This window comes from Setaria viridis, chromosome 9, assembly GCF_005286985.2.
Source record: "Setaria viridis chromosome 9, Setaria_viridis_v4.0, whole genome shotgun sequence".
NCBI lineage: Eukaryota > Viridiplantae > Streptophyta > Magnoliopsida > Poales > Poaceae > Setaria > Setaria viridis.
The window spans coordinates 9,036,472-9,062,493 of NC_048271.2; the positions used below are offsets into that span (position 1 = coordinate 9,036,472).

General features: G+C 44.5%; 2 protein-coding genes and 1 non-coding gene across 3 annotated transcripts; 2 read left to right on the forward strand and 1 right to left on the reverse strand.

The window, feature by feature from the left end:
* The first annotated feature begins 836 nt into the window (after positions 1–836).
* Positions 837–5,478, forward strand: LOC117837875 (pyruvate kinase isozyme A, chloroplastic). The gene is made up of 7 exons (XM_034717675.2): positions 837–1,371; positions 2,780–2,867; positions 2,954–3,144; positions 3,365–3,483; positions 4,077–4,320; positions 4,605–4,839; positions 4,918–5,478. Exons 1-7 carry the CDS (start codon positions 946–948, stop codon positions 5,250–5,252), a joined length of 1,638 nt encoding a protein of 545 aa, XP_034573566.1. The 5' UTR covers positions 837–945; the 3' UTR covers positions 5,253–5,478.
* A 1,543-nt stretch (positions 5,479–7,021) lies between these two features.
* On the forward strand, positions 7,022–7,095 carry TRNAT-AGU (transfer RNA threonine (anticodon AGU)). The gene has a single exon. It is a non-coding gene; the product is annotated as a tRNA-Thr (tRNA).
* Positions 7,096–15,717: 8,622 nt separating this feature from the next.
* Positions 15,718–18,401, reverse strand: LOC117836570 (transcription factor bHLH18). Its single transcript, XM_034716026.2, has 3 exons — positions 17,576–18,401; positions 17,083–17,487; positions 15,718–16,096 (listed from the first exon to the last, which is right to left on the reverse strand). The coding sequence occupies exons 1-3, from the start codon at positions 18,197–18,199 to the stop codon at positions 15,989–15,991; spliced, it is 1,137 nt and encodes a 378-aa protein (XP_034571917.1). The 5' UTR covers positions 18,200–18,401; the 3' UTR covers positions 15,718–15,988.
* Between the last annotated feature and the right edge of the window lie 7,621 nt (positions 18,402–26,022).

Consider the following 26,022-nt stretch of genomic DNA (forward strand, 5'->3'; position numbering starts at 1 on the left):
GAACTTTTTCACAAGAATCGCTTTGTTACTCAGCAAAAATGCTTTGTTTCTCTGTATGAAGAAGTAGCTGCTCTGTTGCCTGTTGGTGTATCAAGCTGCCTTAATTTTAGATGTAGTTTGTGTATCAATGAACGAAATTCAAATCTGAAATTAAGGGCCAACGTCAATTCCATTTCCTTTTTAATTTTTTTTTGAGAGGAACGTTAAATCTGTTTATGACTCACCTGTGTGTCGATTGATGCACTTTTCGGTACTTTTACTGTTCTTCATAACAAATATAGTCAAACATTTTTATATGTTTACTGCATGTCCAATCCATTTCAATTATCTCAAACACTACCCATGACGACTTATCTGGAAGTGTAATTGGAGATGATGAGGATGATGAAAATTAACTCAGGTAACTAAATCTTATTCTACCAGTTGTGTCATGCGATTATATTGCCTTCAGTCTTTGATCTTCAGCCCAAGTTTTTTTTTTGGCATTTAGCTCTGCTACTGTCCTGAGTCCAATTGTCTAACTATTCATATGTTGTGAAATCCTGAGTCCAATTCTATAAGTCTATACATTCTCTGTACTACTTCAAATATGAATTAGCTCAAGCTTTGCCCAAATCAAATCTGCTGAAATCTTATGCTTTTTAAAAATAATTATAAACAACCGGAGAACCCAACAAGAGGCGGGAAAGCAAATAAATAAAGAACTCAAACACCAGCTAGCCCCACGGACCCCACACGCCAGGGGGTATGCTGGCCAATCAGCAGCTACCAGCTACATTGGACCCACATGTCATTGCCTACAATCCTTCCGCAAGCAGCAGCAGGCAGCACAGCTACCTCGCAGAAGCAGTCTTCCCTCGCATCATCCGCCGGCCCACCAGTCCACCACCTCCACCTCCTCCTCTGCCCCTCCGCCGCCTCGTCGCCCCGTAAACCCTAACCCTAATGGCCTCCGCCGGGACCACCAGGCCCTCCCCCTACCTTGTCGCCGGTTCCTCCCCGGCGGCCCGCCGCCACGTGGCCGCCCACCGGATCCGCGCCTTGGCGGCGGGGACGACAGGGGAGGCGGCGATGGACGTGGTGTCGGAGGCGGAGCTGCGGGAGAAGGGTTTCATGGGGATGCGGAAGACAAAGCTGGTGTGCACGGTGGGGCCCGCCTGCTTGGATGCGCTGCCGGCGCTGGCGCGCGGCGGGATGCGCGTGGCGCGGGTCAACCTCTGCCACGGCGGCCGCGAGTGGCACCGCGCCGCCATGCGCGCCGTGCGGAGGCTCAACGAGGAGGAAGGGTTCTGCGTCTCGCTCATGGTCGACACCGAGGGCTCCCAGCTCCTCGTCGCGGACCACGGAGGCGCCACCTCCGTCAAGGCCGAGGTACGTCCCTGTCTGCTATCATGCATTACTTTTCTTCTGGTTATTGGCTTATTGCACTGTGTTATCAAGGTCCGGGGGGGCACATCTGGTCATGATGTTGAACTCGCGTCATCTAGGGGATTAGGGACACGATATCTGTATCTGTATCTGTTGCTGTGGAGCTATCTAGCTGTGCAGTGAACCGGTTGTAAGTATTATCATACTGCTTTAAATAGCTCGGCTGCATCCAATTTTGTGTTTGCTCGTGACAGGAGAACTGCCATTTTGTGTTTAATGGCATTGATCTGATGGAACCCATACTCATTTTAGTGTGATTAGATAGAATGGAATTATCCTGTTTGGATGGGATGATCAGTGTTGTAGGATATTTTGTGATTGTTTTGCTTGCTACATGATGAGGAACCGATAATGTTATAATTTGAGATTTCTCCTGTTTTAATTATTTTGATGTATGATTGGATCTGGTTGTTGGTGCACTTGATTGTACAAGAATCAATGCTGGCTGATCCTATTTTAAACATAATAAAAGGATTCTTGTTTTTGTGCCTGTGTAGTAATGAGATACCTGGACTATGACTGATTGGCTTGATTTTGTAATAGATGGAGTGTCAAGCGAAATATTGTAATTGTGCTGAGGTGCTTTCATGTTCTTTAGGAGTAATATTTCTTATGGCTTCATATATATTAGTCTAATATATTGGTCCGCCTTCCCGTCATCTTGATCTGCGTGTCAGATGTGTCTGTGTCTGAATCATGGCAACTAGTGGGGAAACAGCAACCTGCTGGATACATGTACTTGTTACGATTGATGTTGCGACAACAACAACTTGATTGTTCACTGCAATGGCACAAATGCCAGTCCTGTAATCATTTGGTCTTAGTATATATCCTTAGCTGTCAGGTTGTATCTATGTGCATGCGGGTTAGTATTAAGCTATGGAATTGCCTGGAATACTTGATCTTTGGTAATTCAAATATGGGGGTGGTGAAAGCATGTTGAGCAGTTCTTACCTATAGGCTATATGGCAAAATTAATGCAGCTGTATCCAGAGTGTGCTGCTTTTCAGTCCTTAAAAGAACTAGCGTGATTTTACTTCAATTCCTACCAAGATATATAGGAGTTGTATCATTATCAATATGTGTCACGATATTGACATTGTGGTAAACTAAATAAAGTATTGAAGTAAGCAGACTGACTTATGAGGGACTTGTCCCTAAACTATATAACCATGCACCCATTAAGGTTTTTTTAAGCGATACGCTTCATTGATACGCCATCATCTTGGTTTGTGAATCTTTTAAGCGGTAGTACAACACTCAATAGTTGTATATCTTTGTATCTGTAGTGGTATCCTGTATCTTCTGGAAATGTCATGCTAGGTCTTACTCTTTCCTTGATATATTGCAGGATGAATCAGAGTGGCTATTTACAAGTAAAAAGACTGATGAAGCCCATCCATACACGATGCATGTGAATTTTGAGAAGTTTTCTGATGGTCTGAAGATGAGGCTTTCGTTGTTGGCTGTCCATACTGAGTTCTACACATTGCTCATGAAACAAATAATTTTCTTCAAATTTCAGGCATTCTGGTTGGTGATGAGCTTGTAATAGACGGTGGAATGGCAACATTTGAAGTTACTAAGAAAATTGGAAATGATTTGTGCTGTAAGTGCACAGACCCAGGTTTGCTTCTTCCTCGAGCCAAGTTATCATTCTGGAGGAACGGAAAATTAGTTGAAAGGAACTTTGGCCTTCCTACATTGTCAGCAAAGGTTAGTTTATTTGAACATAGTTCTCTAATGTATTTCAATTTTGTAGTTCCCTTCTAAAGCAGCATTTTTCTTCGCCTATTAAGGATGTATCAATTATCCATGGATCGATCTTGAGTTATATGTTTGATTGTGCTTCCTAGATCAATCATTTTGAGTTTTGACGTGATGAAATTTCTGGCTGTGTATGTCCTGCTTGCTGACTGCTTGCATTATCTTGTAGGATTGGGCAGATATCGAATTTCTGGTAGCAGAAGGAGTTGATTGCATTGCTCTATCTTTTGTAAAAGATGATAATGATATAAAGCAGTTGAAGGCTTACTTGTCCAGAAGATCATTAGAGTGAGTAGATAATTGCCATGTCAAGTCATTTATTGTTTTTCTTAATATAACTTGCTGCACACTTCTAAAAATGTTGATAGAGTTTTGTAGTTGTAGTTCAAGAAATATATATGTTATGTGCATGCTGAAGGGAGAAATGCTGTTTTGAATTCAAAATAAAGAAAAAGTCAACTTCACTTTGCTTATGATGAGAGAATAGAGTGCCAAATTAAAATCTAATCAAAAAAATTGTAGAACTTACCAGCAGCTGGGATCTCAACTGTGTAGCCATTGATATTGCAACTTCAAATAAGTACTTGATCCATTTTATATGTAGCGAGCACTTCATCTAATCTGGAAAATGTGAAGATGGAAGCAACATAGTTTAAAAATATGCGAGTGTACCAATTTTGTATCTCTTTCCTCTGATACTAAGTTACTAATTTGTTTGTGTTATACATACTTAGCAAGTGAAACAATCTCTTTAATAAAAACTACAAGGTATGGTTTTAGAATTTAGATTTAGCTTACGTGTATGGCTGTAGTGATATTATATTACTTTTAATTATGTTAATTTGAAGCTGCCAGTCTTATGCATTATGGTTGTATAACAGGCACATCAAAATTTTTGCGAAGATAGAGAGTCTGGAGTCTCTCAAGAACCTGAAAGACATCATAGTAGCATCTGATGGAGTTATGGTAGCACGTGGGGATCTTGGAGTTCAGATTCCTCTGGAACAGATCCCAGCCATCCAAGAGTCAATTGTTACTCTATGTAGACACCTGAACAAGCCTGTGATAGTTGCTTCTCAGCTTCTAGAATCAATGGTTGAATATCCAACACCAACTCGAGCTGAGGTAACCTAACTATTGTACTTCAGAAGAATCATATATATCAAAACATGTTTCATTTCATCCATTTTCCCCCTTCATCAGTCCACGTGTCTGAACCTTGAACTAGGTTTAGATCCCTAATGTTATTACTATTATTGATGCCTTTTTACATTCCATTTAAGTTTTCTTTTTACTATTACTATCATATCTCTAGAGTACCCAGCTTGCTTGGGACTGAAAGGCTTTGTTCTTATATGTAACTTTGTAACTATTTACCGTACAATGACTTGTCTCTGTACTTTATGAAGGTGGCTGATGTTTCGGAAGCAGTGCGGCAATATGCAGATGCTGTGATGCTATCTGCAGAGTCAGCTATAGGTGCATATCCCCAGAAAGCTCTATCTGTCCTTCGTGCAGCCAGTGAGAGGATGGAATGTTGGAGCCGTGAGGAGAACATGCAGAAACTTCTTCCACAACACCAGCTTGCAATTGCTCTGCCTGACCGAATCTCAGAGCAAATTTGCAACAGTGCTGTGGAAATGGGTAATCTATTATTTCCTTGTTTAAAACATGGTAAACAATATTTTCTCTTTTGTTCTCACCACGTTACTTTTTCTGCAGCAAACAACCTTGCTGTGGATGCTATATTTGTTTACACAAAGCATGGTCACATGGCATCGCTTCTATCACGCAACCGGCCAAACCCTCCCATATTTGCATTCACTGATGATGCCAATTCAAGAAAGAGCATGAACCTCTACTGGGGCGTTATTCCGCTGCATCTACTGTTATCAGATAGCATGGAAGATAACTTCAAGAAAACCATCAGCCTCATGAAGTCAAAGGGTTCTGTGAAACCTGGAGACACGATCTTGCTGGTCTCAGACTCCGATCTAAACCGACCTTGTGCTGCCGCCTCTGTGTTCCAATCCATCCAGGTCCGGTTAGTGGAGTAAACTAGACAAAATAGCTGTTCCAGGATATTGATTGCTTTTTACAGTACAGGGCTTGCTGCAAATGTATTACAGTACCAAACTGCATAACTTTTATGCCCTCCGTTCTTAAATTTATAACACATACATTTAAGACCGGGGGGAGTACATTTGTTCCTGAATTACATGTCCCCATTCTTCAATAAGGAGTTATCTGACTGTTATATAGTACATGAAAAATGATTATTTACCTTTGTGTGTTGAAGACTCTTTATTCCTCATTGTTAAAAGATAGTTGAAAGGGGTATTAACGTTGGAGGTGTATGGTCAGCATTTTATTAAGTGGTTTGCAATCACAAATGGATGCTAATGGATTACATGCTCAAGCAATGGTGATCATATTTTTCGCTATGTACGGAGTATATGCAAATGTGCAAAGCCAATGGAAACATCGAAAGTTTGAGTGCAAACTATCTTGGCAGACTGGAAGTACGTATGTAACTGTTGCTCCCCGCATGGATATTGTAGTGAACAAATTTAGGATTTATTGTCCGGAACTTCAGTTTGATGCTAATTATCTATACCTAATATATTATCTATACCTGATGCTAATTATCTATACCTAATATATTATCTATACCTAATGTTAAAGTGTCGTTTCTTCCAACTGTCGTGGTTGTTCACTTTTGTCGTTTCTTGCGACTATCGTGGTTGTTCACTTTTTTCATAATCAACCTGCAGTCCTTCTATCATCCAACCCAAAACCGGGGAAAAGAGGGGTCTCCCAGCAAATTGGGACTACCCGGCGCCTAAAACCCAAGAAAATTGACCCAAAACCGGTGAAAAGAGGGGTCTTCCAGCAAATTGGGACTACCGGCGCCTAAAATCCAAGAAAATTGACCCCGAAAAAGGGTGCGGCAGGGATTTGAACTAGCACACCTGAACCACCACAAGAAGGATTCCCACCACTAGACCTGTCGTGCTTTTGTATTGAAGCACACTAGACGTCTAATATATCAAACTCTTTTTTTCTTTTTTCCCTCCACTTCCTCTCTTCCACCCAAATTGTTTGTTTCTCCCTATCTGGTCAAAAAATAAGATAAAGATATAAAACGAGTACTTGGTAGAAGGAAATATTATTATGTAAAAATGTATAAATTTTCTAGCAAACATGTAAAGATTCATTGAGTACAATAAAAAATATAATGGCAGAAACAAATAATGCAATTAGTATTTCATCGTAGAAACATTGTGAGAGAAGGATGGAGTTGAAAGATGGATAGACACATAGGGATGGTAAAGAGCAATCCCGAACCTAGAACCTAACAAGTGCGGAGGCACGCAAGCAGCCTGGATCCACCATCCCACCGCCTTACCTCTGTCATATCATGTGCGCTATCATCGATCGCTGTTGTACAAAGCAGGGAGATGCGTGTGATTTGTCGGTGAGGGCCGTTATGCGCGTGAGATCCCGTGAGGAGAGAAGGTGAAGTTGACAAGCTGCTGGGATCTTGTAAACTCGTGCCAACTATGAGAGATATGCAAAGTGTGGGGCGAGGGGTGATAAGGCATGTACGGTGAGAGTAAGACGAGAAGAATATATAGACAATAGCATAGATAAAGTGATTTACCCGTAGTAACGCACGGACACATTTGTCAGTGAATTTTTACATCTTTAGGTAATAAAATCTGTCTCGGTTCAATTTCAATGCTTAAAGCTGTGGATATACATAGTTCGGTCAGCCGAGTGTAGATACAGATAATTTTATAAAACCGAACCGCTGAGCATCCAAGCTTTCGTAGCTCAGTTGGTTAGAGCACCCGTTTAGTAAGCGGGAGGTCTTGAGTTCGACTCTCAACGAAAGCATATATAGTTATTTATTTTTATTTTTTCTTTTTTATTTGCTTTTAAACTACTGCTAGTGCTACCGTGTTAGCGGTAGGTACCTGCAGGTAAGGGTAAACTACTGCTAGTGCATTCATCCGATGGATTGTACAATTTGTATTTGGAGAGATTATCTTTTGCCCTTCTGAGCAACACTATGGTGGAGATACTTTACACGAACTCTGCCACTGCAAATACACAAGTGCCGTATTCTCTTCGCGGGTGAAATTACACAAGCGCATTTGACTCCGATGCTTGTTCGCATAACTTTTTTTTTTATTTGGGTGTCTCCGACAGTTATTTGTACCTGCAGGTAACAGAATAAGTGAGTAACCACTTCTTGTGCATTCATACGGTGGATAGTTCCTATACTTGTACAGTTTTGTACATGGTGAGAGTACCTTTAGACCTTCTGAGCAGCACTATGTGAGCAGTACTTTACATATGAACTCAGCAAATACTCACGTGCCGTATCCTCTTCGCAGGTGAAATACACAAGCGATCTAACTCGGATGCCTGTTCATCCATGAAACTGCAAAGCATGGTAATGACGAAGATGCTTGCTGCTGTACAGTTGCAGTTGCAAGACGATGCATCTGCAGTTGCAGTTGATGAGTGGGTGCTTGGGAGGACATCAGTGACCAAGTGACCAAATAAATGAACATGCTAGCTGCAGTCTAATTGCAGACGCATCAACCACTGCATCTGACCTGATCTGAAATCAGGTGCATTCATGTTTGAGATCGAGGACGGCATGGTCGGTTCAGTCAGCTCATCTGCAGGAACTTTGGCCCAAAATAGCTAGTTGCCGTGTTCAAAACTCGCTTGTTAATCATCAGGACGGGTAGATGAGCTAGCACGCCCCCACAGTGCACTGACAGGACACTGCGTCGTCTGACGCCCCACAGTCTTGCCTGCTTAGCCAGACGTGCGTCCAGAGAGTCCAGACCGGTCGATGCATGGGCCACCACTGCAATGAGTCTCCGCCTCTTGACCTGTTGCTGTTGGCGCTGGTAGCATCGGCCGCAGGAAAAAACATGTGATGGCAGGCAACATCAATGGCCGGGCGCTGCCCCCGTATGAACGTGGAACATGCAGGATCAAAGTCCTGAGAACCCACTCGCCTCTGCCTGCCGGGGACAGCAACACCATGATGGTTGAGTTCCAGAACAGGCACGCTGGATGCTACAGGCACGCTGGATGCTACAGGCAGCAGCCACACGTGAAGACGCATCTCTGGCGTTCACGGGGCCATTTGTTGGTTACTTTTGCACCCATCACATCCAACGTTTAGATACCGATTAGGAGTATTAAACGTAGACTATTTACAAAATTCATTACATAAGTGGAGGCTAAATGACAAGACGAATCTATTAAGTCTAATTAGTCCATAGTTTGACAACGTATTGCTACAGTAAATATTTGCTAATGATGAATTAATTAGGCTTAATAGATTCGTCTCGCCGTTTAGCCTCCATCTGTGTTATGGATCTTGTAAATACTCTACATTTAATACTCATAATTAGTATATAAATATTTGATGTGGCACGTGCTAAAAATAAGCAAAGGACCAAACGCTCTATAAATACAAGAATCATGCCCAAAGCGTACGGGCAGACAAGTATAGAGATTTCGGAGAAATAACGAAATTATGGATGAAATCCGAGAGCTGTTCCTGTCAGTGTCAGCGGAGAACACTGGAAAAGAACGTGCGCATCGCGTCTTGTCTCGCAGGCACATCTATAGAGCCGGCCAAGGCGGCTAGGCCAGCCAATCCGCCGCGAAAACGAAGGGCTGCACTACCTGCCACAAGCTTCTGAAATCTTTCCACTTGGACACATTATTTCAGAGGAACAGCAAAAGGCTGCATGCTGAAACCTTTCCCTTTCGAATAAACAAACCCCATATGGGCTATACGTATACTTTCTGCAACTGTTTTATAACATGTAGCTAGATATGTCAAAGATGGATACTCCCTCAGTCTTTCAGGACATTTAGCTAGAGTAGTTAATGAGTGGAAATATGCACTATTATACTTTTGGTATCCTTAGTTGGCAAACATAATGAGATAGGGTAAGCCTCAAAACAATTTACTCTATGATTCAAAATTTGACCCATACAATATACAGTGTCATTTTAGATGAACTACTCACATCGTTTCAAGTTGCAAGTCGTTTTTAACTCTTATTATCTTCTATAAATATAATATTCATAATAATAAAATTATAGTAATATGAAAGTACTTTTAAACACAAATCCAATAACATTATTTTTATAAGATAAGTTTTCACTATAAAATTAATTGTAGGTTAAAAAATTTAAAATTTGAATCTTAAATTACATGTGTACCTATGGAGGGAGTACCAATATCTTTCATTTTTTTAGGATGGCTTATTTTATTTTTAATTTTGGACATATCGAGTATGCATACAGTACTCCATAAATAGTTCCAACCAAACCAGATCTGCTATCCTTTCTGCGGACAGGGACGTGCCAACTTTGAGGCATAACTGCTCCATCCACCTGAGTAAAATAAACAACTCCGTACTATATATCCTATATATTTTAAAGCAGAGATGCTCAGAGCACCATATCCTTGGGCCCCGAATGAAATTAGAAAAAAAAAGATCAGGATCATATCTCTTAAACAAACAAGAAGGTCGATCAGAAGCAGACTTATGTATGACTCCAACGTCCTCAACTTTTATATATTGTTGCAGATCTTGCTGATACATGTCAGCAAACGATTTGTTTTTTAGATCTTGTTATATATGCTCCCTTGGCGTTCTCGGATGTATTTTGTAGTAAATCAAAGGCTATTAGTATATATGAATTCTTAGATTTAGAATGCATAACCTATCAATGATATGATTCATAAAGTTTTGTAAGAAAAATTTCATTACTTTATAGTTTTATTAATATGTTATAATAGAAACCAGTGTCCCTGAATGGGCAGACTTTTATGTTTTCCTCAGCGTCGCCTCACTAGGCGACGGGAGGAGCGACCAATGATGCTAGTACCATGTCTTAGTTTGATGCCTATCACGAGCGGTGGTCCTCGCCGCAGGCCCCAAAAAAGGCTCCCGTGTGCATGCCTCCTCTTCCTCGCCCACCTCCCTCTCTCCCATTCTGAGGTGCTTCACTGCCGAGCTATGATGGCCTTCCCTCCATGTGTTCATCCTTGGTCGGATGTGACCTCAAGGGATCTAATCTGTCCATAGATAGGAGGGGCAGTGGCGGCGCACCTCCCTTCTCCCTTATGCCATCTTCTCCTTCCTTGGGCCGACTTGGCTCGTGACCACTTATGCGGGCCGTCTAGGTTCATGTCATCATGTGGAAGGCAGGGGCATGATGACTGTTATGGCTATGGCACTGTAAGGGTGCTTTTAGTTGGGCTTTTGGATCTGCTTTTGCTTTTGCAAAAGTCAAAAGCCAATCAAAGGACTAAAAAGTCACATGTGATTTTGCCCAAAAGCTGCTTTTCCTCTAGTACAAAACTAAAAGCACCTTCCCCCTTGCTTTCAAGTGCTTTTGGAGTAAAAAATTACCCACCTGCCACTGGTTATGAAGTACCGTTTCGTTTACTCCCGGATCTATTTCTCTCCCGCGGAACAGTTCGCTCCTCCCCCGCACAGGCACCGTTTGCCTCCTCCAACCACCCCGACTGTCCGCCGCCTGCCGCCCCCGCCGCTGGCCGGCCGTCCACCACCCCCAGTCGCCGGCCCGTTACCCCCGGTCGCTTCAATGAGAGAAGAAGAAGAAGAAGAAGAAGGGCTCTGCTGTGGCTCTGCTGTGGGGTGGACTGTGCAGCGGGAGGAAGAAGAAGGGGCTGACGAGCAGGACCCGTTTGTCAGTGAGAGAGGGAGAGAGTTGGGTGGGGTGGACTGTGGATGACATGTAGGGTCCATTCGACAGTTTATTCGAAAGCCACAGCTGCTCTAACCAAACGGTCTTCTGCTTTTCCCACATGTGCTTTCTCACAGCTGCTTTTTCACAGCCGACAGCTTACAACAGATTTTCCAAAAGCCACAGCCCAACCAAACACACCCTTATCCTCAAAATTGAGTGATATTAATTGTGCCAGTGTTTGCAAAAATTTAAAACTTTTTGTTTGAATTGTGTGCTCATTTACAAATGGAAGTCAAATTCTCCTCTCATCTAGAAATTCTCTAATAAATAAATCTCAAATCAATTTCAAGCTTGTGCGCTAGTTTGATTTAGCTCTTCTTAGATTTTGTTTGGCTTTCAAATCTGAAGTGTGTTTGAATTTTGAATCCAGTTCAAAATTCAAACAAAAAAAATAAAAACCAAAGCTAAAAACTAACCTAACTAACCTACCCAGATGGGCCCGAAGCTGAACCGACCTGGCCCACCTACCTCTCTCACCCGCAGTAGCCCAGCAGGCCAGCCCAACCAAGCCAACCCGCCCGCCCACCAGGCCGCCACACCTCACCCTTTCTTTTTATCCCACTGACAGGTGGGACTCCTATTAGCTTTACCACCTACCTCATGCTGGCGCCTCCCTCTCTCAACTACGCCACGCCGCTGCCTCGCTGGCACCTGCCCGCGAGCCCGTGAACCCCTTCCAGAGCCTTGCGCCATGGGGAAATGCCCGCCTTGCCCTTGCCCCGCGCCACAAACCCTAGTGCCGCACCGTTGGATGGCCGCCATGCCATCCACGGGCACGGACGCCGAGAATGGACGGCCGTGCAGCTCGCGACCCCACATTTCGTTGCCCTAGCCCCGACCGCGGGCTATAAATAGCCTCGGCCGGCAGCCTCCCTAGCCACCCAAGCTAGCCCAGGGGCTCTTCCCTATCCGTTGTCGCGCTCGCTCGAGAGAAAAGAGGGAAGAGGAAGGATGAGGAGAAGAAGAGAGGAGAGGAAGAAGAGGAAGGAGGAGGAGGCCACCCTGGAGCCGTCATCGCCGAAGCACCACGGGGGAGTTCCTGCCGCATTGCCGCCCGAGGAGAAGGAGTCGCCACCGTACCGAAAGTCCACCTCACGCTAGCATCCCTCTTCTTCTCTGCCTCCTGATGAGCTGCGCTGCGCCTCCCTTGCCTTGCTTGACCGGCCTTCGAGCCGCTTCGCCACGCCGCGGCCGGGGCATGAACCAGTGCCCACGCAACCGCCGCGCCTGTGCCACCGCGTCGTCGTCGCCCGCATCCTATTCGACCGTCGTGCTGTGAGCGTGTCCTGCAGGTGCCTCGCCAGAGCCGCACGTGTCGTCTGCGCGCCGCCGCCTTGCTGCTGACCCGTTCGCCGCCATGCAACCCGCAGCCGTGCATGCCGCGGCTCTGGATTCCCAGACGCACGCGCGCGCAACACGGCCGTGTCCAGACCACGCGCCCGCGCACGCGCCAGCCTTGTCGGAACCCGGTGAAGCCGAAGGCTTCACCTTTAGCCTCGCATGGGTGCGGCTGTGCTGCTACCGCACGTACCCTAGCCGTGCACCGCCATCCTTTGCCGCCAACGTCGGCCTCCTACCGTGTCACCGCCTAAACCCGACCTCCTTTTGCTTCTTAAAGCCATCGTCAAGCCACCTAAGACCGCGTTGTTGTTAAACCTCGCCAAGCCGCTAGTTAACCGCTGCTGGCCGTGTGCCGCCGCCGCGGAATGCTTTTGGGGCATTCCGTCGAACGCCCCGCACGTGTGCCCTAACCCCATCCTGGAGCGGCCACACCGGTGGCCACACGTTGAAGTGGCCACATGGGCCACAGAGGATCCCCGCGCCGGATCCGAACTTGTGGCAGCCGCGTCAGCGTCGCGTGGACCGCCACGCACGCTTAACAGCTAGCCTACAGCCACCCTACAGCTGCCTAAAGATCATACATGGCCGCTGACTCAGTAGTCACGTAGCTGACACGCAGGCGTTGCAACTTACCTTTAGCCGGCCTATAGCTAATCTATAGCTGGCCTAAGGCTGCCACGTGGAGCAACGTGGCGCTGACGTGTCAAAGGGTCGGGCCCTCGCGGGGCCCACTAACTGACCAATGGGCCCATCGGCTGACCGGTGGGACCCAGTTGACCGCTGACCGATCAACGTTGATTGGGTCAACGCTGACGTCGGCCGACACGTGCCACATGGCGCAACCAAAAGCTGGCACGTGTCATCCTATTTAATGAATTTCCGAAATTAATTAAATAATTAAATAAATCCTTTAATCTTTAAAAATTTATAACTAATTCATTTGAGCTCCGAAAAATATGAAACCAGTTGCATTAAATTCGTAAAGTCGAGCCTGTGTTGTTTGTAGCTAATTTGATGTTATTTGAATCTTCTAAATTTAGCTTTATTGATGTTTTGCCTAGATGTAATGCCGATTAATTTATATTGTGTCGTATCTCGTTTTGTTCAGACCCGAGCTACGACCCGGAAGACTCTCAAGACCCCGACTACACCGAGGAGGATCCCAACGACTACGGACAAGGTGTCATGTCACTCCCAATCATATAGATCTTATGCATGCTTAGTTGTTAGCGCTTTATTTATGATGCTTGGATGATGATTGATTGTATAGCCTATGATTCTGGCCATGCCTTGATAACTGTTTATCATGTTTTCCTTGTTACCTACTTGTGGACTAGCTACATACCCCTAGCTAGTCCACCTTTTATATATATATATATATATATATATATATATATATATATATATATATATATATATATATATATATATATATATATATATATAGACACACATGCTTTTAAGTTATGGATGGGCATATACCATGGATTTGGTGATGGGATTCCTTGTACACTCTCGCGTGTATTTTGGGTGAGTGTAATTCCTTGACGTGTTTTGGCGAGAGTGAGCCGCGGTTGGTACTGAGGAGTGCCTTGCCAGGGGAGAGCATTCTGGACTCTCTCCACCCCGTGTGCCTGTGGCGGGTACCTTGTTTGACACTGAGGAGCATGTGGCGTACTTGTGCGTTGCAGGTGCTTTGACACATACTTTGTGGAGTTGAGTGCTCGCTCTCGGCTCCTAAGGACTGAGTCAGTTTAACCATGTTTCTTTGGACTGTATACATACATGCCGTTCGCTTTGTTATGGATGGGATTCGGTCCGAGACTAGTGGTGGATAGTGCTCAGCCTGTAGACGGATTGGAGGATCAGTGTAAGGAGTTCGAGATGTTGACCTTCTCTGACCAGACTGCACCCTACCGTGGGTAGATTTCACAGCTTTGAGGTCTCCGACTGGTGACGGCGTGCCCTGCAGTCGAATACACTACTAGACTCGACGAAATAGGAGAGTGCTAGCCACCTACTAGGGCTCTGGCTGTTAGGTGGGGTTTGGACGGATCCCCGTTCAGGCTTCATCCGTGCGGGTACAGATGTACAACCTCTGCAGAGTGTCGAACCTATAGCTATAGTCCGTGTCCACTGGTATGGACAGTCCTCCGATCTGTTACTCTGACTAGACTTATATTACTCTTCTACCTCCCCTTTTTGAGATAGGCCGGCGTTTTCCGTTGAGATGTGAGGGGAGGGAGATCTCACATCTCCTAGAGTGTTTGAGTGCTGGATTCTTGGATAAATGATCTGGTGATTTGTGACGACTTCCTTGTTGAGAGGTGTTGACCTCGGAGATGGTGTTGCTTTGATGCAACCTTGATTGCTGCTGCTACTGCATAAACCTCTACAGCCATATATAGGTTTATCCATGCATATAGTAATATTCCTCCGTTTCCTTGGCATGCTACTTTTGGGAGTTGACATGGCCTACGGCTTCTCGGATATATGGTGGCTTTTTAGGGTCGGAGCCCGTCTATGACTTCGACAACGATGGATGGGAAAATTAGGGATGGTCCCTCGATCAAGTCGCCTCTGGAGATGTTGTTTGCCACACTACGTGTTTCCGCTGTGTAGATATTTTACCTTTCATGATTCAGTCCTGATGGACTTGTACAGGCATGAGCTGAAGTGTTGTACTCGATATTTATGATTGCTACTTTCTTTTTCTATGTTGGTATGAATTTGCACTATCTGAGATAGAGATTCACACGTGATAGCTTCTCTAGAACTATCACGGAGGTGCGTAGGCTTGAATTCTCAGAAACGAGAATTCGGATCGTTTCAGGCACACTCTGCGATATTTTAGCCAGAGCAGTTCCTTGACCTTAATTGGCTCCACCTGGGCCTTTGCAGCGCACGGCATGGTGGCAGCGTGGGTATGTCCTCGGTGGTAGCCGATCGCGCCACTCTCGTCTCTGCATCTACTCAGCTTGAGTGGGACATGCTCGGCATTGGTCGAACAACGAAGCATTGTGCTCAGTGCATTGAAGATTCACCTCTCCCCACACCTTTGGTGACTCCAAGAAAGAGATAAGCCCCGGGCCAAGATGTGGGGAGGTGGTCCCATGCCTGGTGCTTGTGTCATCACAGGCTGATGCGCAGCAAAAAGCGTCGCGCCCGATGCGCAAGGAGGTGTTTCACCTTGGCACACGCCACCGTAAATGAAACTAGTGTCCAGAATTGCATTATATTGTCAATTTGCACACGGATACGAGTATCCGCATCCTGCAACTTGCACGAGCACACATCAACCCATCATTTTCCGCGGGAAGCGACAGGCAGATTAATGACCCGAGCAGCAATGGGAACGGACAAGTTTGAGCAATCAATCGGCCCAATAATCACCTTCAAGACTTTAATTTCATGCATGCAAGCACGCATGAACTAACGGCCATGAAACCGGAATATTCGCGTCGAGGTGGACCAACACGGATTCGTACCAAAACAAAAAAAAAAAGAAAAAAGAAAAAGTGGACCAGCAGCAGGCGACGGGACGCTGGTTCATTCATCACACTGTGGCTGGCGACGTCGCAGAGATGCAGCGGACGGAGCCAGAAATTATTTGGCGCTTAACTCTTTAACAGCAGCTTCTCGCTTGTTCTGCACTATTCCTAACACACTGGTGCAGCGCTGCGTTAAGCCTCCCTACAATGTCGTCTGCTGTAGTGTTGAAGCCCTGCTCCACCTGAGGAGACACGAGAGAAAAGTTAAAGGACACGTGGATTAATTAATTACCAACTAATTAACTAGTAGGTTTATGTTTGATGAACATATTTTATGTGAAGCTAAAACTTGATCGGTCAAAATAATGGAAGAAACATGTTGTGCAGCAGTGTGGCACTGTGGCGTCCATTGAAGCTAGGCATGAAACATGTTCACGTGTTTACTTAGGGGGTGTTTGGGAGGCATGTGCTAAATTTTAGCACATGTCACATCGGATGTTTGGACACTAATTAGGAGTATTAAACATAGTCTAATTATAAAACTAATTGCACAACCCCTAGGCTAAATCGCGAGACGAATCTATTAAGCTTAATTAATCCATCATTAGCGAATGGTTACTGTAGCACCACATTGTCAAATCATGGACTAATTAGGCTTAATAGATTCGTCTCGCGATTTAGCCTAGGGGTTGTGCAATTAGTTTTGTAATTAGACTATGTTTAATACTTCTAATTAGTGTCCAAACATCCGATGTGACAGGTGCTAAAATTTAGCACCTGCTATCCAAACACCCCTTTAGTATACCTTTGCAAATATCGCAATGCAATAATACAGATTTATATACAAGATGGTTGCATTGATTTCTTTAGTTTTCATCAGTGAATGTATATATGAAAATTGTTTTATTTCTCATCTGTACTAAACAGTAGTACATCAATGCTCGTGATGTTGGTGCTACTCAACTACTCAAGAGGTTCATCTTAGAATCGAAGATCCAAATCCACAAGATTTCACGTCGAGATTAAAATAGGATCTACTACACATTTCATTCATTTCCCGTGCTACAGGGTAGGTGAAGATTATTAGTACTTCAAAAATGTCAATCTATCTCTTCACAATTCACAAAACAGCGAACTTTCTTTTTTTTCTTTTGGATTACCAAACCAATGCAAATTCGTCATCTCCGAAGCTAATAATAAGTGAAGAAGGTTAACGTAACGGACTTACCTTTGCTATGATGTTTATGATCAGAACGCTAGCGGAGAACTGCACGACATTGGTGTGCGTGATGGCGAGGTGTAACTCCTCGACCTCGGCCAGCAACCTGACGAGCACTCCCTTGGCGTCCCGGCAGTGGACCCTCACCATCACGACGTTCCCGTCCGAGATCCTCGCCTCGATCTCCGGCAGCGCGTTCCCGGTCGCCGCCGGCCCGGCTGCAGCCGCGTGCTGCGAACGCGCACCACCGTCGTCGTCGCCGTCCGGCGCCGCAATGCACGGCCTCTTGACGAGCACCGCCGACTCCATGCCCCGGCCTCTGCCGCTGCCGCCGTCCTCTTGGAGTCCCTTGAGCTTCTCCTGGAGCTCCCTCACGTACCTCGTCGCGTCGGAGAGGATTGTCGCCTTGTCCATCTGACCAGAGGTTGCATTGTGAAAAAGACGTGCGTGAGAGGTTGATGATGATGATGAAGAAGATGATGTTAAGGGACTTGTTACCTACCTTCTTGAGGCCGGGGATGACTGTTGAGAGCTCAATGAAACGCTGGTTGATCTTCTCCCGCCTCTTCCGCTCCGCGATGATGTGGTCCTGCGAGTATGGCGCGGACGAAGAAGACGCAGAGATCTTGGCAGAGGCCCTCCTCGTCGGCGGTGAGAGTGATCCCCGTTGGGTCATCTGCGGCACGCCGCCACCGCCGCCCTCTGCCATTGCAGCGGCAGAGTTCGGCTGCTGGGGTTCTATGATTAGCTGCGCCGCCGCCGACGCCGAATTGAAGTCCCAGCTCATTCGATTGTTGGTGCCGCTGCTGCAGCTGCTGGGGGCGGCCGTGGCGCACATGGCCGTCGGCGACCAGGCAGCGACGCACGCGCCAGCGCCGCCGCTGCCACTCCCGCTGTCGGCGTCGACGGAGCTCCAGCTGTTGGTTGCCCGCTGGCCTTCCCGGGCGGGTGGCTCCCCCGGGACCAAGCTGTCCACCGACACCGAGTATCCCAGCACCGGGAATTGCGAGATGGTGTCGCAGCCATTGTTGTCGTAGGCGGCGGCCGGCGCCGGCGTCGGCGGCGGCGGCTGCTCGTGCTGCAGCGTGCTCAGGGCCCACTGCATGAACTGGCTCGAGTCGTCCATGTTGCCTGATCGAGATATCGCGCTCGCGCTGCCTAGCTAGCAGAGAGAGATTCTCCTATATAACACCCACCACCAACAACAAAGACCAAGAAATCAGAAAAAAGATCGATGCTTGTCTAGGATTTGCTAGGATCCCACATGACGCGTTGTTTTTCCTCCGCTTCCTATCTACGTGGAGCCGGCTGTAGAACATCCTATCCTGAGGGCCTTTACTACCGGGTGGAAGCTCAACCCGATGCTAATAGGTGACCTTTAGTACTGGTTGGAGTCCTTAATCATTACTAACTTCCCTCCTAATGCGTCTTCTTCCTCCTACCTGAGCCATTTCCTCTAGCCGGACTTCATCTATTCATGGTGAAATAGGGGAGGTGCTGCCGGATTTTTAACCATTTCATGGGGATTTCACTCGTTCAAGTGTTGTAAAGGTTAGAAATTTCATCCTCCCTTGATACATGGCTAATATACTAAGTTTCATACTTTAGAGCTAGAGTAATTTGTGATTTTTAGAATAAGGTACAATGGAGAAAATTTTCATTTATATGCATGTGTTATTTAGACCTATTGATCTACTATATAATAACCTTTGCCAATGACACAGATGAGAGACATGAAGGAAGCACTCCTTGAGACGGAAAAAATCAGGGCAATTCAATAACAACTCAGTGGATTTCTTCTGGACGAGGTAGTAAATCCAGCGGGGAAGTTTTATAATGATGGATCAAATCTGCATCACTGTCAGGACTCGGGTTCAAAATAGTTGATCCAAATGTTGAACTTTAAGTGTTGATGCAATGTAATATTATTCATAAATGTGAATACAGAAGATGTCTATATATATAATATTGTATCAAATGTAATATTATAGATAAATACAACTTTATATATATTAGCATATTAGAACCGGTATATGTAAAGAAAACAAATACGAAATACTAATATAGAATAAAGAAATAGAAAAGAAAATGAGAAAAGAAAAAAAAGAAAAAAGAACGGTTGTTTATACCAACCGGTACTAAATTGGTCTCAGCTACACGTGACGTGGCGTGGCCGAGGTCAATTTAGTACCGGTTGGTATAAAAAACCGGAACTAAAGGCTCCCTTAATACCGGTTATTTGACCCAGTACTAAATGCTCCTTTTTAGTACCGAAGTACTAAACTTTAGGAGTGTCACATCGGATGTTCGGACGCTAATTAGGAGGACTAAAAATGAGCTAATTATAAAACTAAATGCAGAACCCCTATACTAATTCGCGAGACGAATCTATTAAGCCTAATTAATCTATCATTAGCATCTGGTTACTGTAGCACCACATTGTCAAATCATGGACTAATTAGACTTAATAGATTCGTCTCGCGAATTAGACTCCATCTATGCAATTAGTTTTGTAATTAGACTATATTTAATACTTCTAATTAGTATCAAACATCCGATGTGATATGTCCTAAACTTTAGGAGGTGTTTCCCAAACACCTAAGTGTTTTCCCAGCAGGAGTGAATGGGATGCGACAACTCCCCAATCGGCAGCGGCACCAACATGTGACGAACTATATATCTGGCTGCCTAGCTAGTATATAGCCGTGTCTAAAGATGCATATGACTGGCAATCCGCACAAGATTCGTCGTCTATGTTGCATGTAGACAAAATAAAAGGTAACTGGCAAATAGTGGTCGCAAAAAGTTTTGCAGGCAGCAAGACCAATGCGATGGTGACCCCTAATCGGGCAGGAGGCTGCCAGATCAAAAGGCGGAGAGGGAAAAACAAGCACTCGTGAAACACAACAGAGGGAGGACGGGCCGCACGGATCTCTCACATGTCTTTGCATACATGAATATGATGGCTGGTAAACTGGTTGCTAAGTTTTTTGTGTTTTTTTTTCTTAGAGCAACTGCAGCAGCGGATCTCCTATCGTTTTAATTTTTTCCATCTCTAGCATAACCCCATTCCCTAATCCAACTACCATATTGGAAGAGTTGGTAAAAAATAGTAGTGCTCCAGCAAACTTCCTTTACTTTTCCATTTTCCCAAGAATTATTAGGATAAACCAATAATTTATCCCAACTCTCTCAAATAAAGGAGGAGTTGTGACTCCTCCAATACGGTAGTTGGATTGGGATGAGATTTATTGGGAGACTGTAAAAACAACTCTCCCAATAACCATGAAAGAGGTATTGTGATATTCCATCAACTAGGTATTAGAAAATATTTATTGAGGGGCTGTTGGAGATGCTCTTATTCACCTCTCTCTTCTCAAAGGAAAGGGGAGAAACTCCCCCAGACCCCCCCAACCCAACCCCAATCTCCTTTTTCGCATCTTACCTAGCATCACGCTCACTTGGCGACACCGAAGTGCTGCTGCCGCTCCGTTCCGCCCACCTTCATTGGAAGGCCGCAACAGGAGGCCCATGGTCCTTGCAGGAGAGCTACCGCCCTGCGTGCCGTAGGTTGCATCCCAACCATGCATGAAGGGAGGACCGTTGGTGTTGAACTTGACTTGTCCACCGTCGCCTCATTAATTGGGATTTAGGCTAATTGGGATTTAGGTGCCGCACCCAGATCCTGTGAAGAAGAGACTAGAGAGAACGTAGAAAGAAACAAAAGGACCTCTAGCCTAGTGGTTAGAAGCACATGAGTAGCACCTAGCAGGTCCAGGTTTGACTCCTCATGGGAGCCAATTAAATGGGTCTGGAATAAAAATTTTTAGAAAAAAATAGGTAAGGGCTTTCCCAACTGACTTCGATCACTACAAAATAAAACCGCCGGTATGTCGCTGAACTAAAATTAATACAAATAACCTCCATGATCTGATGCGACCTTCTGTCCGAAAGATCATATAATCCACGTCATGGGTGCAACTAGTGACTATCTAAATAAAGTCATTGATTGATAGGTTAGCACGTAAGGCCCTACTCCATTGGTTCATATTATTAGTCACTTTAGATTTGTACTAAGATAAATAAAATCTCTTTGACTTTGACTAAGTCTATAGAAAAAATATGTTAATTTTCACAATTCCAAATAAATACGCTATCAACATATTAAATATGATGGATTTGATGAAACTGTAGCTTGATGTTGCAGATATTGGTATTTTTTTTCTATGAACTTACTTAGAATTGGACAAGTTTGAGTTAGGACAAAACTGAAGTGACCAATCGAGTGGAGTACTACGTACCCTGTTTATAAAAGAAGAGATTTTAATTCCTGAGATCCTGGGGATATCGCACAATTGTCTACTAGTTTTCCATGGAGATCTGATACGGTTACCCAACTGCCGTGTGAGCAAGTTTTCAAGCAAAAGCTAACTGAATTTGCAAAGTAAGTACTTCAAGCTGAGAATATCAGTATTACATAATTTTCCCACAGTAGGACCCCATTGAAAGTGGCCATATTCGATCATTTGAATCTGTTTTATATGAACAAAATGATACCCCCTCCATCAAAAAAATAAGTCATCCCAATAATTTTAGGATAGATTAACAAGGAGGTAAAATGATCTTGATTGCCCCTATTTATTAGCCATATTTAGTGCTAATTGATTGTTGCATGCCCACATGCACATGCCAAATTGAGTATGATGACTCGTTTTTGGGATAGATTTTGAATTGCAGAATGCTTATTTTTGGGATAATTTTTGAATTGCAGAATGACTTGTTTTTGGGACGAATGGAGTAAATTCTAAATGAAATTCAAGTATTAATTACTTTCCTCGCAAACAAATCAAGAATTATTTCAAACAGGTCTTTCACTGCAATCATGGCCCATATGGAGTTACTTATTTCCTGACATACAGATAGTGCTTCTGATTGAAACAGACATTGTCATCAATAGCCACGTGCCTCACTGCCTCTCCACAGGCACGGGGTGTGTGTAGGCTTTACACAATTAGTTACTACCAACTACATATTTTATCTGACTAGCTAGTATTAGCAAATCATCAGCATCTTTCTTGAAAACACACACACGTGGACACGTGCAAGATCAGAGGGGCATATATTAGTTAAGGGTGATTCAGCCTGTACGTGCCGACGCAGCAGCATCAGCAGCAGGGACGACGACGTACGTTTTAATCTTTGATGCATGTATGTGGCTGTGGTTTTTACCCCGTGCACTGAACGATATCGCACCCGACTACCCGTCCACAGCTTCCTGATCGACTTCCTGTGCGTGCGTGACTATGCCACGTGTGTGTAGTACAATTACAATGCAACAAAAAGGTAGCTGCATGCTGAAGATTTACTGGACTTTTTTCAGAAAAGAAGAAGAAGAAGATTTACTGGGTTTTGCTTGATGGAGAGAGGGAGAGGGGCACGCGAGACGGGGGAATGGACCGCGTCGTCGATTCGCTGCAAACAGGTTGTTTGGTTCCTTCAGCTAAAGTTTAATCCGTGTCATATCGAATATTCAGAGGCTAATTAGGATAACTAAATATGAGTTAATTATAAAACTAATTACATAGATGGAGGCTAAACGGCGAGACGAATCTATTAAACCTAATTAATTTATCATTGGCAAATGGTTACTGTAGCAGCACATTGTCAAATCATGAACTAATTAGGCTTAATAGATTCGTCTCGCAGTTTAGCCTCCATCTGTACAATAAGTTTTTGTAAATAGTCTATATTTAATACTCCTAATTAGTATCTAAACATTTGATGTGACAGGAAGGGAACCAAACACCCCTAATAAGGTTAGTTGTGATGCTGCTGCGAGGCCAGGCCACCGCACCGTACCGTGCCTTTATTTATGGCCGGAACGTGCTCGGAGTAGACGATAAGACGACTGCATGCGTGCTGGCCGGCTGGTACAGGTTTTGCGTCCATTGTAGCTAGTATTGGTCCAAGCAGAAAGAGGTATGACTCACCAAATCTAGATCCAGCATATGCTGTGCATATACTACCCAGCTCTACCTACGCCTCTACTAGGAGAGAGCTGGAGCGGAGTCGAGTCTCGTACTGTATCGCTATCATTGGGACCCGTGATTTTACAGCATCTGACAGGTTCCCATGCACAGGTGGATGTATAGTAGGCCAATAGGCCATCTCCTCTCCTGCACTACTGCATGGAGGCAGGTACGTACTGTGTCGTGTGGAGCCGCGCGCGTGCCCCGTGCAGTGCCCACACATCTACCACCACCCTGTCGCCACCAGTCCCGGGGCGGGGGGTCGTGGTGGCCGGCAATGCACGTGCTGGACGCACGTGGTGCACAAGCCCAAATGCAATCCCCGTTCTGCTTGGTTGGTGGGACCTGTGCCTGCCCAGTGACAACCACACTCATCACTGAGAGACGACCCAGCGCTCGGACACACTCGGATGGCGGCTAGCGTGCAGCATGTTGGCGATTCAGCAGCATTATTTCTCCGGAGACGGCGAGACGGCAACCATCGTAGATTCGTAGGTAGGCCGGGAGGGAGATCGACGGCGATAGGTTAGTTGGCCTTCACTCGTTTGTGTTCATAGCTGGATGGAATATAATTCCTCCCAACGTATGCAGCATGCTTTGCTCTATCCATGCTAGGCTGCTATACATGGCACCATGGCCATGGCGCTCTCTACCTCTTCTTTTATTCTTTTCCTACGGTCCTCTCCACTTCTCTAGCTAAGCAACCTTCTTATGATATGGTTGAAATTAAATGATCTTTCTATTTTTCGCAAAGCGGCGGCGACATCGGTAAAAACATCTATCACACACGCGTATGCATGATTAGCATCTAAATACTGTACACCTGCAGCGGCCGCTAGCTGGAGACATTATTGAATGATGCCGGTAATGAGCAGTAAAATTGCAAAGAAGACGAAATCATCTGGTCCTCGCAGTCGCAGATCAGTCACAGTAATTAGATGACGACCCGTACTCACACCGAACAAAAATTAATTCAGGATAGTAAGAGACATGCTCACGTGGGTCCTTGGCCTTATGTGCCAGCAGGGCCCAAGTTGATCGAGCAGCAGATGATGCATGGGTGATCTGTTTCTGGCCGGATCGATGCATGCAACAACTACGTACTAACAACAGCGTTCTTGATAGCGTTCAAAGTGTACGGTATGTCGCTGGTGTATCCGAGATAAAACTGATACGATCAGATATATATTGTTGACGGTCAAAATCGACACGTTCTGGAAATATCTCATGATCGACTAGAACTAAAATAGATAATGCATTACTAATGTATGTTTGTTATTTTGCAAATTTGGCATAGGTATGTGTTTTTTTTGCAAAGTGTGTGATCATCATATTTGAACATATTCAATTTGGGCATGATTCCAGGAGAGATGAAGAAGAAATTTAAATATATGGAACTAAGATGAGGTCAAATAATGTGTTTGAGTGCATCAAGACGAAGCACTGGCCGATAGTATGATTGAAAGGGTAATAGGGGATCGCCTAAATTGGAGTTGGATGTGAAAGTTATGGCGACCACGAGGTGCTTGATCACAGTCTATAGTTCTGTATGTCAGAGGTTCCAGTTTTGCTATGCAACTTGAAAAAAATCGATGCACCGGTTTTTTTTAACCAGAATGCCGATTTTTATTGGATAAATACTAAATAAGAGTTATAGATTGGTTCTAAGTCAGTTTTAATTTACATTTGACTCTTCATGAGGGTAGATCTCCCCACCTACTGTGTATAACACCAAATTCCTTCTTCCACACAACCATAAATGACGTCCAAGATTTGCTGGTCGATCTATGACTAGGGGTGGTAAAGGGTCCTCTAATTTAGCCTAGCAAATTTAAGGATCGACTCAATAAGGGTTGGACCATAATTTTATATGATTTTGAACTAAAAATAGATAGAGCTGAGTTGAATTCTGAAGGAGGTACGAGAACCATGATCTATTACCACCCTTATCTATGGCATGTCCGCAACGTCCACGCGCTGGCTAGTAGGGAGATGCTTACGTGGGTCTCGATGATGGCTCATATGTGCCCAGCGGGGCCCAAGGTGGAGCTGCATCTATGTGTGGTCTGTATTTGTTCAATTCACATGGTTGTAACAACTACTACTAGCGTTGAAAGTGTACGATAGGTGTATCTGAAATGAAATGAATATGCCCAAAGTTGATACACAGTATCAACTTTATATTTGGATATATATATATATATATATATATATATATATCTTATTAGTAGTTAAACTTGAAAAAAATCTTAAGGTATATTGTCAAAACTCCAAAACAACATCCTGCATGGAGGCACGTAGTACTGCATGGGGAGCAACCAAATCCGGTCTTGCATGGAGAGCACGCATGCTTAGCGAGATGCAAAGTAATCGAGCTTTCTTTCTGTCAAGCTTGCTAGCTACAGCTGAAAACATTTGAAAGTTCACGTGCGGGTGTTTTTCTTATATGCGATGTGTTTTTCTTATAGCGTCCAAAGTGTACGAGAAGTTGGTGTATATTGTCGGCATGTTTCGGAAATATATATGCAGGACTAAGACCAAAATAGTCAATTCGCTACTGGTGTTTATTATTATGAAAATTCGGCATGCATATGTGTTTTTCCAAAGTGTGAGCATCATATTCGAACATTTACACATGATTCCGCAGAAGAGATGAAGAAGCACGTGAAACATAAACAAGATGAGACAAAAAAAATTATGTGTTTGAGTGCATCAAGATTAATCCTTCGTTGATATTATTGAAATAGATATATTTATCATTTAAACTGGAGTCTGAATGTGAAAATTAAATCGGAACCTTCCGGTTTTGTACGTTGGAGGTTCTGGCTTTGATATCTATATATGCAAGCTAGAAAAGGATCCAATTTTCTAAGTCGAAATATCCAGATTTTACTGAATAAGTCCTTCAAAATAAGAGTGG